The sequence below is a fragment of the Aulonocara stuartgranti genome (assembly GCF_965226115.1).
Source record: "Aulonocara stuartgranti genome assembly, chromosome: 5".
Taxonomy (NCBI): domain Eukaryota; kingdom Metazoa; phylum Chordata; class Actinopteri; order Cichliformes; family Cichlidae; genus Aulonocara; species Aulonocara stuartgranti.
In genome coordinates, this window is record NC_138943.1 from 4099931 (window position 1) to 4114053 (window position 14123).

The 14123-nt window shown below is 41.4% G+C and overlaps 1 protein-coding gene across 2 annotated transcripts in view; it reads left to right on the forward strand.

The window, feature by feature from the left end:
* The first annotated feature begins 234 nt into the window (after window positions 1-234).
* col2a1b (collagen, type II, alpha 1b) overlaps window positions 235-14123 on the forward strand; it is a 47979-nt gene continuing 34090 nt past the window's right edge. The window contains exons 1-10 of one of the 2 annotated variants that reach the window (XM_082532973.1): window positions 235-711; window positions 3700-3909; window positions 5403-5419; window positions 6786-6818; window positions 7689-7721; window positions 7965-8018; window positions 9065-9166; window positions 9859-9936; window positions 11889-11933; window positions 13216-13269. In XM_082532973.1, coding sequence (XP_082389099.1) covers window positions 618-711; window positions 3700-3909; window positions 5403-5419; window positions 6786-6818; window positions 7689-7721; window positions 7965-8018; window positions 9065-9166; window positions 9859-9936; window positions 11889-11933; window positions 13216-13269 — 720 coding nt within the window. In that variant the 5' untranslated portion in view covers window positions 235-617. The remainder of the gene's footprint in view (window positions 712-3699; window positions 3910-5402; window positions 5420-6785; window positions 6819-7688; window positions 7722-7964; window positions 8019-9064; window positions 9167-9858; window positions 9937-11888; window positions 11934-13215; window positions 13270-14123) is intronic. The other variant, XM_082532974.1, reaches the window with a different exon arrangement.

Consider the following 14123-nt stretch of genomic DNA (forward strand, 5'->3'; position numbering starts at 1 on the left):
ATATTTAAATATTAATGTATGGCTGCGTGATTGTGATTTTTGGATGGTTTTAATGTGCCTTTGCCTCCGTTTACTGCACACATGTCACTGAACCTACATGATGAAATAAATAGAAACGCTGTCAGTTTGCGTGACGAACAGGTTGTGACATCGTTACTATGCTTTCTATGAACACGGAGGGTGAGAAAGCGGGGACGGCACCAAAATAAGAGAGAAAAAGTTTCAGGCTTTTTTTGGGTTCAGTTCAGCACGTGGGGAAAGGAGTGGCCTGGGAGCGCAATAATGGGACCAAAGAGACAGATGGGAGGGAAACTGGGCTCGGATTACAGCCTGACAGGGGGTAAGGGGCCGGCCTGATATTTGGGAATATACGAAGATTCATTGAAGATAACCGGGACATAAAACTACAGCGTCTGGCCTGAAGCGGTCGGTGCTGAGTTTGTGCTGCAGGTCCAGGTCCTGCCGCTGGATTCCCCCATCGGTTTTTTGGGAAGGGTGAAGGTCGAATGGTCTGGCTTTTGTAATTGGGGACACAAACACCAAATAACGAGAGAAGCCTCCGCTCCTTTCGCACCATTTTTTCTCCTTCAAGGGCCCTGCATGTCTAATATTTAGACATGTTCAGCTTTATGGATTCCAGGACTATACTGCTACTTGTAGCGAGCCAAGTTTGTCTATTAGCCTTTGTGAGATGTCAGGTGGAAGACGACCGTAAGTGACAGTTTTATTTCTCTGATGAGAAAAAACTCAACTTGTATAAAGAGTATACTAAGAGTTACTCGAATAATCATATTGTAAATAATGTTTCAGCACAGTACGTGACGTGTGGAAGTTTTTGGAACTTTTACGCACAGAAAAGTCACTGATATCTTTGATGTTTTCTGTGCATGAAAGGTTATTTATGTGATGACAGAAAGATGATTTCTGTGGATCTTCGGTCTGCCGTCTGTTTATGTTTTAATTTCTATGAGATGTAGGATGTAAGTGAATGTCACATTTGCGGGCGCGCGCGAGAATGGAATTGATGAAGATGTGGTGGAAGTTAACGGGGAAAAAACCCTCAGAGCGTGCTTTTCTTTTTTATTTCTTATTTACTTTTGCATTTATTCGTCCTAGTTTAAGTTAAAACCGAAGATCATGTGATTCTGATTCCTACTTTGAACTCAGCTCATTGCCTTAAAAGCTACCTTCCCCCTTCTTTCTCAAAGTCGAGCTGCATGACACCTGTGGGTGTTTTAAGGGCCTTCGCAGACTCTCCTTTTAGCTGCAGATTCACTTAATATAGTGGGGGAGGGGGAGGGGATGAGCAAAAAGTGAAAGGTGGTCAGGCTCAAGGGCCTTTGGTGAAAAGTATTCACATTCCTTTGCTTTCTGAGGGCATCCAGGCAAATCATGGCTTGTTGGGGCAGAAAGCTGAACTAATAACTAAAAGCTCCATCAAATATTTCAAAATAACTAGTTTACTGACATGATACTCACCCTGTTGAGAACAAATCGTCCTTCATACCTGCAGACTGTTTATATTTTTTTAATAACTGGAGTAGGATTCTTAATCATTATTATTGATTTTAGTATCCACAAGAGAGATCTGAGAGTAAAGGTATGCCAGCAGATTTGGGGCCAGAAATAATGTTCCATATGATTTCAGGCTTTCCATCTGCTTAAAAGATTACCCATAAGCTGTGACAGTCAGTCCAGAAAGAGACAGAGCCAGGGTGCAAGAGGGGTAACTGGAAAAATATAAAGCAGGGACTTTATTATTCTGATGTGAAGAAAGTGCAGTGTTCTTAATAATATACAAGTTGAGTTCAAGAAAGCTGGAGAAAAAAAGATGCCTTTTTTCCCAGAATAGAATAGAGGGGAATAGTCATGCCAAAGCAATTGGAAGTCTCAGGTTACCCTCTCAGAGATGTCAGTTCCTGGATTCCTGGTTATAATGCGAGCCCTTCTTTCCTAGCACTTTTTGTTTTTTTTAGGGAGACGGGGTATAGAGGTGTTATTGTGACCCTAGCACAGCAAGAGGACTGGAGCTCTAAACCTTGAGGCCACCAAGTGACCGTTCTTGAGGCCATAAAGTTAATCAGACATAGGTAGAATTAGCGCTGAGACCTAAACAGTTACTAAATAAATAAGAACGCGCTTGACTCTAATGTCCTCAAAGTACACCTGGATTCACTTTACAATTTTCATTGTTTTACTCTCCTGGAAAACAGTATGGTTGCCAGCATATGGGAGAGGAGACTCACAAACTATCCCCAGTGATGAAAAGCCAGCTCTCTGTCAGTTCTCCAGTAGATAGAGGACCCCTTATCTTACAATACCCCATTACAGGAGAATCTTTCATATTACAGCCAATGAAAGGACAGGTGCAGCCCTTTCATGGTGCATCCAGGCCTGTAGAAGTTCATGTCAAAACCGCAAGGTATGTGCATGAAAGCTGGCCATTTTCTTTTCTCCGGTGGGTTTGAACTGGCATCTGACGCAGCTATGGTTCCCAGATGGGGATTGAAATGTGCCCCGTGTTTATACAAGGCAATACTTTGTGAATTGCCCACTGTTTCTTTCCAAAAAGGCCTCATTGATGGCTACTGAGGTCCGTTTGGATACTTAGACTTAAGCAGCTCTCAAAGGTAAATATAGCTACTGTATTTGCTCCTTGTCCTCTCACCTCTCAGCAGTGCGCACCCTGGGGCCTTTCTTTTCATCACCTGGCCGCAGTTTCTGTGACTCCATTTTTTATTTTCAAGCAGGTGTTTGGCTGCCAGGCTGGAAAACGAACACGTTTCTGATTACCCGGATCTACTGTAAAACTGTGATGCCAGTGGCGTCATTTATACCACATACAGCAGCTGTATTCAGAAGTGAACCGCCTCCAGCACGTTCTCTTGCGCCCTTCACCAGAATGTGGCCTGAGAAAATAATCCAAACGTTTTCATTAACTCAGTGCAAACTTTGCCTCTTTTGCAGTACAGTAGGGTGTCTCCAGCTCTAATTGTCCTGTACTTAACTTGTTGAGGAATTCCTACACATGGCCTCCAGCTCCTGTAAAGCTACTGGGGGTTTCCTGCAGGTCTTGCATTGCTTGTCTGTAATTCTGCGAGGCTAAACTGCCACCTTGTGGCTACTTGAGAGGTTGCATTTCTCAGTCAAGTGAAGAAAAGCTTGACTTGAAGCAGAGAAGTTGTGGTTTATGTAGACGTTCCTCAGGGCATTAATAAGTCAACAAGAGAAAAATTAGCAAAGATAATTATGATAATAAATCAGGGAACAATGACATTTTTCTTTGTTTTTAATGCCTTTCTTTGAGGAATTAATTGTTCCCCTTTACATTATTATAAACTAAATCTGGTCTGGTTTTGGACTGCCAGATTAACTGTCACTGACAATTATATGTTTTTTATTTAAGAGTACTGTGCTGATATAGTGTGTTAAATAGTCTACACACTCCCTACTTTAATTTAACTTTCTGCACTTGTGTTGAAAAACATTCACTGAAAGGCTGTTTATGGCGTTATTTTGCATGCATTATATCACAGCATATGTTTCACAGCTGAATATGACATTGTTTTGTTTTTGTCTGTCATGAAACACACGACACTGACTCCTATTCGCATCTGATATATAATCTCTCGTTTTTTCCTTCCACTGCTACCTACCCGCACCTCTTCTGTGTGTCCCTTTCCATGGTCTCACACACAGAAGAGGACGCGTTTAGCTGTGTACAAGATGGACAGCGTTATAGTGACAAGGATGTGTGGAAACCAGAGCCTTGTCGCATCTGTGTGTGTGACACTGGAACCGTCCTGTGTGATGAAATTGTCTGCGAGGAGCTAAAAGACTGCCCCAAACCTGAAATCCCATTTGGAGAGTGTTGCCCCATCTGCGCTGCTGACCAGCCTCCAACCTCTGGTTGTAATTTATTTATCTCACATCTCACATAAATAAATTACTGCTCAGGATCATATTGTTTATTTGGGGGAGAAAACGCCACATCGCCTAAATTTGGTATTAATCAAAGGTCAGGTAGCTGCTGTTTAACATGATGTTCACTCTAATGTTCTATTTGGACATCTACTGTGTGACAGCCTTTGATTTAAATACAGTTTTCGAACCCCAAAGCAAACAAATGATGAGAAATAAACAACAACAGTGACACATCTGACAGGACTTCACTGAAACGCTACCTCGCCGTAATTTTTCCATAGCTGGCTCACCTTGGCCCCATCTTGTTTGAATACTCTCTCAGTATCATGAAAACATGTGGGAGTCATTAAGGAAATACCTCAGTCAAGCAGACACGGCTTCACATTTCTACTCTATATCCTCTCTGTGGATTTCTGCAGATCTGATGGCAAGAAAACACAATGACTGCGTACTGAGAGTTCAGACTATTAGAAGGATCTATTCACCACATTTGAAAATGCCATTGCTGCAGATATACAAACTGTATGGGTCACATTTGGAAATATAAATAAGGTCAGCTTGAGTGAAGTCACTGTGTCAGTGCATGTGTCACTGTTTTCATTGCATGCTTCTGGATTAAAATGCTTTATAATATACTTGTTCTTATTTTGAAGGCAAAACTGCTGAATTTTGAATTTAAGCTTTTAATCACATAAAAACAGAGCTAATAAAAACTGAAATATATTCAGACTACCCACTATCTGACTGTGTCAAACAGCATTATGCATCTGTCAGATCTGTACTGACTTTTATTTGATCTGATAGTTCCTGATATATGTACATGTATATGTATATATTAACATATTAGTGTATGTATATCAAAATTCTAAAGATAAATGTCATCTTCAACAAGAGTGTTGCAGAAAAAACTGTTACAACTTGACAAAAATGTCATTTTGATGCTTTTATTGATATTTAAGAATCCTATGCACTCTTGTGTCAAAGTGTTTAAAACAATACTTATTTACATTTTTCATTTTTAACCAAACCTGCTGCTTTGGCTTTACTGATCATCATAGTTTAACTTCTTTGAGTTGCAAAAAAAGGAACAATGAGCTTAAAATACTGTGAAATCAACAGAGTTCCTGCCTTTGCCCACGGCACAGAAGGTTTAACGTTTCAGTAGAAATACCATTTTGCAGTCTACTCCAGCTCCTTTGCTCTCTACTCTTACCCTCACTCTGCAGCTGGTTTGCTTTTGCTTTGAGCTCTTAATGCGAGATGGCGATGCAACCAACACTTGTTTACAGTCCTGATGGGCTCTTTGTGTGATGAAAATATGATTTGGTGGTGGTCTTTGGAGCAGTTTAATTCAAGAACATAAAATTGATTCCCGGTATTAGTAGCCTTTCTCCTTCCAGGACGTACTGCAAGGCCAACATAGTTTGTTCACTAACTATGATCTGTTTTCTCCCTCTCTCCTGCTCCACACATAACAGGAATACCTGGTGCTAAGGTGAGACACTGTACATGTTTAAATGCTGCATATGTATTTGTCTGTGTATGCAATCGTTATGCATGTGTGTGTGTGCGTGTGTTTAATATCAACCTCTCCCAGCAATAATAGCCATATCTGTCCCAGACTTACAGTGTTGGGGAGTAACTGAATACATGTATTTAAAATACAAAATATGAGTAACTGTATTCCGTTACAATTACCGTTTAAAGAGGTGGTATTCAGAATACAGTTACTTTGTTGAAATGAATGGATTAGACGGCGGTATTTTCCTGTTTCATAAGGCTCTGCCCTCTTTGTTTTTGCTTTCCACGCTGGTGGAAACCCAAACAAAACACGCATTAAGAGGCTCTAATGCCTGAGTCTCAATCTCGCGGCCCATGTCACCTCTACTTGCGGCCCGCATAATGACGTGAAGAAATATTTTAAAAAATTATTCACAAAAATGATTTAATATGAAGGCAATAGGCAGAGTGTTACAGGCATAGCCGTAAAGAATGGAGCCTCATGGGCAGTGTAGTCCGTGCTGCAGGGAGAATGGACTAGTGCATACCTGTTATGTGTCTGTGAGTGAGGGAGAGAGAAAAAGTCAGAAAGTACGAGCTGTCACCGAGCAGAAACGGGAGCTGACATATTAGCCAGAGGTCCCTTTACTACGGTTCGGAGCCGCGGACCTGTTTTATATACACGCGGAATAGTTTTCTATGAGATCGCTGCAAAAAGTTCAGCCTTACCTAGTTTCCACCTACTGTTATTCATTTATATTAAGATTTAAAAATCTAGTCGGTATTGCTATGGCAAGTAACCTTCAGTAATAGTAATAAATCACACCGCAATAGTACATTCATGTAGTTGTAAAAGTCATGATGATATATTAAGTAATCCAAAGTATTCAGAATACGTTACTCTCATTGAGTAACGTAACGGAATACGTTACAAAAGACATTTTGGGGCATGTAATCTGTAATCTGTAGTGGAATACATTTAAAAGTAACCTTCCCAACACTGCAGACTTATATCAGGGCTGCATGAGGGCCCTGTAGTTTAAGGATTGAGATGAGGCTTTGATATGAATGAGCTTTGGCAGATGTTTAATAGCTATTTCCTGTTCACACTGCGTGCAATATTTACACGTGCACTGGCGCTGCGGGGGATACTCACTTTGAACATTTTGCTGTGACCAATTTCCCGATAAAACTGCAAATTCCATCAAAAGCTTTCATCAGATGGGCTCTTATGAGCTGTTTTTCAGAGTGTGGTTGAGAAAAAAACAGGAACTGAGAGATGTTTGAAAATAATCAAACTCTCAGCTACTAATAGAGCCGATCTTATTTGCTGTTGTGTTCTTACCTTTTTCTTATCTCAGGGCCAGAAAGGCGAACCCGGAGACATTACGGATGTAAGTTGATGCCACACTCATAACATGCAGCATATCTGTGTTGTCATTTGGAAAAGCTTGTTTGTTAACTATGTTAGAACCGTAAACCCTGAAGTGACAGAGATTTCTTTTAAACTCACAAGACACACTCAAAACTCGCCGCGAGCCTGCAGTGGAGAAGTGTTCAGGTACTTTACTGGTAACTGAACTACTAGTAAAACCAGCAGTAAAGATAATACATCACACACACAAGCAGAAGGCCAGAAATCCCCACTGTTTTATCCATTATTAGTATAACTGGTGTATTAATGCGTAAGTAAATTCATCTATTTTAAAATGTTTTAAGTTGCTCTGTTTATAAAATCATAATGTCACATTAAGCTGAAACTATCAAAAGTTTTCGTGCATGAACTCAAAACACAACCAACACCACCAGTTTATATAAGACTGAGAGTGTTAGAGAGAAGGGAAGCGCTTCTGCCAAGCCGCTCATCAAGAAGACAGCCAAGCACAATAATGGCTCCATACATTCCCCATAAAGATCCTCACAGGCCAGCAGAGCGCAGGAGGGACAGAAAGTGAGCTCCCTGCTGCTGCTGCTGCTGCGGTGCTGCACCTGGAAATGCTTTACCCCACTGAGGCAATACAAGCTCATGGCAGGAAATACAAAGGCATTGTTTATTGTATGTTTCTTCTAACGCTTTGCCCGAAGAGATTAGCAGTTAACAAGTCTCCTCTGATGGGAGACAGATCATTTTCCCAAAACCTCTCTTGTGCAACTATATCTGGAAAATGTCAAGTTTTGTTTTAGGCCCAGAGATTAAAAAATGTGTTTTATTCAAGACCAGCTGATTCTTATCAGTCTGTTTCTTCTGTCCTTGTCTTATCCAGGTTATAGGACCAAGAGGACCACCTGGCCCAACGGTATGCACCTATTTCCTCATTTTCTCATAATTATTCCCCTTTGAGCACTTTTACAGACACTGCGTAGTATCTGAACGTGTTTAGAGTAATTATATAGGTTTTACATTTAATTGGCAGAGCAGTGACTGGAAATGGAAACTGATCTGATATAACAGTAGTAGAGTTAAAAGGCTTCAGCTGTTATTCAACACACAAGTTTTGAGATTATGCCTGAAGTTATTTCACCATCTCCTGTTCACCCAGGGACCACCAGGAGAGCAAGGACCCCGAGGACCAAGAGGAGATAAAGGAGAGAAGGTCAGTGTAACGTGTAAAATATAAGAAAAAACATTCAATGACTCTTGATTTTCTACTTTTAAAAAAAGGAAACTCAAACCCTGCCCAGCTAAGAAGTACAGTATGTGTCATTGAATCGGAGCTTTAGGTCTCGGGCAGTGGGCTGGGGGATCTGTTATAGGTTGCAGGTTTGCAGAATGGTAGCCTTTCACTGAGCGACTCAGCCTAACTAGTCATCTGTCATTTCCATTAGGCTGTGTGGTCTGCTGAGGTTTGGGGTGTTTAACAGATGTGAGGCTGTCGGAGACTCATAATGTAAACCTCTGCTGCTCTCAGAGGGCCCATAGTCAGTCAGTGTGGGAAATCAGCACCACCACATTTGCAAGGCTTTGATCATCTCAATAATGTAACATCACTCGGATGTGCTAATGGCCGCAGGCGAGGAGTTTATGCCATGTAGTCGTCTTGTTTATGCAGATTTAAGCGCAGGACGGATCGAGCTTTGGCTAACCACTGTGAAGAATCATGGGGGTTTTTTAGGTACTCGGGTTCTTTGTTTGAGATTCCCTTGCAGGGTAATTTGTCACTGCATGCACAGAGGAATGCAGGTAGTCCAATTTGGCCAGGAAAATCATCACCTGAGTAAATGTGTAATCATTTATTCAGAGTGCACACAAGCTCAAATGTTGGCCACAGGTTGGAATTAATGAATGCTAAATTAAAATATGTTATGTAACACTTTCATGTTCTTACACATGTTTTATTCTCTCTTACGTTTGCAACAAAATGGGAAGATTATTACTTAATAAGATGATATTCCTATTTGTTTTGGTACTTGAATTGTGTCTTCTCAGTTGTGAGAAGCATTAATGCAGTTCAACACAGCTGCAGATATAGAAACATATAATATTTGAATAGAGGGAAAGAAGTTAGTGAGTGAATTTATGAGCTGATCTGTTGCAAATGCTTCTCGATTTGATTTTTTTGAGATTTGACAAAATGATTTGTGGGGCATTTTGTGAAACACGAGATTTTCAATTCATCTGAATTTTATATTTATATTTAAGGGAGGTCCTGGCCCCCGTGGCAGAGATGGCGAGCCTGGCACCCCCGGAAACCCTGGCCCCCCTGGACCTCCAGGACCTAATGGACCCCCTGGCCTTGGTGGAGTGAGTATCGCATGTCTAGTAAGGGCGATAGGCTAGCATTCACTCCAGACATGGGAGCTGACAGGTTGAATACTGATTCAAGGCCAAGAATGGGTTCACTTTGGCTGCTTGGAATAACTAGAGAGAGGGGTGAAATGGAGCAAAGAAAGAATCCAAGAGTACAAAAGATGTGGGAAACTGCTGGTGTTGGGAGGAGGCAGAAAGACAACAGTGAGGGGATGCAGAGGGAAAGAATAGATCGAATGCCTCTCATGCTTTGTAGCAGAAAAGAAAGGAGGGTGACTGAGGGTGGTGGAGGTAGTATGATAGACGTAAGAAGGGGAAGGGAAGAAGTGCTTTTTGGGGGGGTGGAGTTAAAAAGAAAGAGAGTCTTTGTGAGAACGGTTCACATGCCCTCTGTCTCTCCTCTGTCTGCATCAGAATTCACATGCTAAGCTCTACTACTGACAAAAAGAAGGTCAAAAGCTGATTCTCTCTCCAGCCAAAATGATGCAGCATCATGCAGTGATGCATGACACATGAACATGCTTTGCAAGTGTTGAAATTAAGTCATCTATTCGCTCTGTTCCAGTCAAATACTTTACCCAGATTTATACTTTTATTTCCCTGAGATTTCACAAACATAATAAACCACAAACCATTTTTGTTTATTATAAAAATCCTAAATATGTCCTTTGTTTTGCCTCCTCCAGAACTTTGCTGCTCAGATGGCTGGTGGTTTTGACGAGAAGGCCGGCGGCGCACAAATGGGTGTGATGCAAGGACCAATGGTGAGCAAGTGATGATGAGAGCTGCTGCCACTCCTGTGTTGTTTTTATCACCGCCTGATTTCATCTGCAATGAGGCTAAAGTTATGAAGTTTTCAAAAACAAAGCGCTTTGAGTCTATCCACATGAAGACCTGGGTTAGAGATCTGCATCAGCCCGCATCTGCTCTGCATCCCCATCCTGCTCTTTAACTGCTCTGGGGGGACATAAACAACTTCTTTCCATGAACTAGAGAAGCATCACCTGGTCATCAAACGTGAAAACTGTGAGATGGAAACATCATCATTCTCCTTTAGGAGAGTAGTTTCCAAAGCAGGATTTAAAGTCTGGGACGGGAAGAAACAATGAAGACTTCACTCAGTGTTCCCTTTTTGTCTTTTCCTTCTTTGTTGTTGGTTTATGGATGAAACCAAGAGATAAAAGGCACGTTTTTCCTGCTGCTGGAGGAAAGAAGCTGCAAAGTTCTGGGTCACAATGGAAAATAAACACCTCACATGGAGTACAGAGGGGTAATTTTATAAACCAAGGAAGCAGCCATTGATCTTCATTATATTTCAAGCTCATGAAAAACCGCTCCTGCTGGCATGGCAGCATGCCCGTGATGGAGTGAGGAGCATACTGGGAGCTATTTTGGTTTAAAGAGCCACAGAGAGGCTTGGCTGTCTCTCAGCCCAGCAGTGGTTTGAGACGCTCTGAGGGTAGGGGGACTGAAGGCGATCACATCCCCTCAGCTAGCGTCAGAGTGTGTGTGTGTGTGTGGCTTAACTCCTACTGACTGTCCTACCGTATGTCTGTCTGAGAGCTCACCACAACACTGAGCCTTATTGAAGGAAGTCTACGTTTACTTTGGCTTATGCCAGCTTGCTGTTGGAGAGAGCAGTGGAAGAGCAAACTGGACTGATGTTAAATCACAAGTAAAGCTTAAAACCCTCTTATATACCTGTAAATACCCCAGCTCATATCCTGGCCTTACATAGCTATTTAAACAATGCTGCTACTGAAATGCACGCACACACACAAACATATGTGTGCCCCTCAAACACACTTTCAAACATTCTGCAGATATAAAGCCCCATTGATACGTTTCTCCCCAGTGTGGTGAGGGCTTCCCACACCCACTGAAAGGTGACTTTCATTTGATTCTGAGGACCACTGTGCCCGGCTGTGACATTTTCTTTGGCTGCAAGCCCTGATTTTTGTATGAGGCTTCATAAGAGCCACACTACTGAAAGGAATATGTTTCTATCCAAGCAAGCAGCTGTCAAAAGTCATCGGAAGTCAAACTTTTTTTAATAAGAAGAACTCGGGGTCTTGAAAGCTCTCAGCTCACTCCCTTGAACTGAAAAAAAAAGCACAAGGATTTGTCTCAAAACTGTTACAGAATTAGTTTGGCAACTCCGACGAGACGCAGTTGCAGAGCAGTCGGAGATAATTTAGTTCAATTTAGTTTAAGACTCTTCCGCTTAGCCGGTGCCTGAAATCTCACTTATCTAAGATGAAGATTTTCACTATAACCAACAGTGAGTCATGCAAGAAGCCATGCAGAGTTCAGCCTCCTCTCTTAAAAATGCAACCCTTCAGCTTATGACCTTTGAACCACAGAAACACACAGTGAGTGGAAAAATTAACTGAGGAAAGTAGAAGGATGAAAGAAGTGAAGAGAAAATCTGATCCCGGGAGGAATTTCAAATGATTTATGGTTTTGACAGGAGAGCTGCTGAGTATTATGTAGCTTTGAGGCAAAGCAGGTGATGTGTTTTTATAGCTTCTCAGTGAATTCGCGTGGATAAAATGACCACTTAACAAATTTTACCAGTAATGCAAACTGTAAAAAGTTAACTGTGCTGTTGTGTAATTTGCGTGTTTATGTATTTTCAAATCTGTGTAACATGGACGGGTGGATTTATCTGCCATTATCTTCATGCTGCTTGTGTGTTGTCTTGTCTTCTTCTCAGGGCCCCATGGGACCTAGAGGACCACCTGGGCCAACTGGATCACCTGTAAGTACCTCCTGTACTCCCAAAAACAGCACAAAACAGGGCACACCTGTAGACAGGATCCTGTGGTTGGTCACAGACAGGGTACACATGGCAAAATCTCATAATTGTAATGTGATGTGTAATGTGCATACGCTACATTGTCTGCTCCTTTAATGTATTTAATAACAATATTGACCTTAAAATGGCCACTACTCGTGCAAACCTCAGGAATAAGTGCATACAACAGGCTTTAAGTAATAACTGTTTATACTGAGCCCTGCTTCAACCACGAGCGTCTGCTCCGGCTCTCCTCTGGAGGAAGATGGCAAGTAAAGAATACTTTCATCTCCCTGAAGGCTCCGGGGCTTTTTCCTGTGCCACGACCCAGACATACCATAGAACACCTGACAATTTACCTTACACCCCCCACCACACGCAAATGCCCTGCCTTGTTCTACCCCTGCCTGTAACCCAGCTCCACCTGCAGCCCTTACTCAAAGAATCCAGAAGCTGCTGAGTTGAAGGCAGTGCCACCTGACTTGCCTCAACTTGATCATTTTATCGCCCAAAGCCCCCATTTGCAGAAATGCAATTCCACCTTAAACAACTTTGGTCTGCTTTTAGATAGGACTTCCTTTTCTAAAGTTATGGTATATTTTTGAATCTTAGAAGCTTTTAATTTAGAAAAACAGACACACGGATGCCATAAGGGATCAAATGTGGATTATCTTCTATCGTATACACGTCATTACAACGAAGGATACTTGTATTTCAAATATTGCAGTTGGCATATGTGCAAGTATTCTATATGAGCGTAAAATTCAGCCTGATTTCAAACTTCTCTGTATCCCAGCAAGTTTCTCCACCCTTGGCTCTGTGTGATGACAATAAAAGAGGATATAGGCTCCAGCTCCCTGTGATAGGCAGTTAAAAATGGCCACTTCAGGCTCATAGCTCCAACTGTGAGTACTGAAATGTCATTGCTGTTCTTTTGTGTCCAAGGGGCAATTCATCAGAAGAAATCTGGCTTAAAGGGATGGTGGACTTGAAAGGAGAGGGACTCAAATGGCCTGTTTTAGACAGAAGGTGGCCTATCTCCTTGACCAAACCAAAGCTTGACAATGGCACAAAGCCTGCAGAGTCCAAGAAAGAAATTATGCAGCTAGGAACTGGCATAATAGATTCTCTTTAATCAATACCTCTTTGAAGATGTAGTTAGATTAGCAGACATTTATTAATATCTTCTTTGTCAGTGTATAAAAAATGTTTCACAGTTTGACTCTCTCTTCTTTTCACATCCCAGGGTCCACAAGGTTTCCAAGGTAATCCTGGAGAAGCTGGAGAGCCTGGACATTCAGTAAGTATCCCACCCTCCTGAGGTTTTGCATGTCCCCTCTAAACCCCTAAGCCTCTGCTCTTATTTCTTTTTTTCTTTTTGTTTTTTTAATTTCTCATGGCTGCTTGACTTGAGCTGCTTTCTTGTGACTGATTATTTTTAAGGGGGTATTTCAACCATAAAAAAGCTTGAAATTTTTAAAAAATAATCATTTTGGTACAACATGTATGAAAATGGGCACAAGAACAACCCAAGAATAAAAAAAATAAAAACCCAGAGAGGTCCAATTGTCCAGAATAAGTGTGTTTAAACACTTTTTTTTATTTTAGGTAGTTTGGCTGTGGCTTACTGTACATACCTGTGATGCATTTCACAGTCTGTTAGTTTTGCCAACTGTGGCAATATGGAAATTATGAAATATATAGACCTTGAGATATTGACATTAATATCTGTCTCCACCTTACTACACACATATTTTGAATAAAAAGGTCAAATCTGATTCTTCCATTATCCTTGCAATCATTCCTTTCCTCACATATTTATTTTTACAATTCATTATCTCCATAAACTCATCTTGGAGAGGAGATTGCATCTCTTCCAATCAGTTTTTATTTTCTATTCCTACATTTGCTTCTCTAAGTTTTTTAATTTTTTCTCCTCATTCCCCCAAAGTTCACTGAAACCACACCACCAACCCCTTCCTGTACCCAGCACTATTCTCTCAGCAGGTAGACAATGCAAGGTCTCCCCACTGCTGTGTTAATCTGCTCATGTGGAGTCTAGATATGCAGACAGAACGTCTCGGAGATGCCTTTCCCTTTTAAAAATGTGCCAGTGCATCGTTAGGAGTGATTAAAATCAAACTTCCTCCCAGA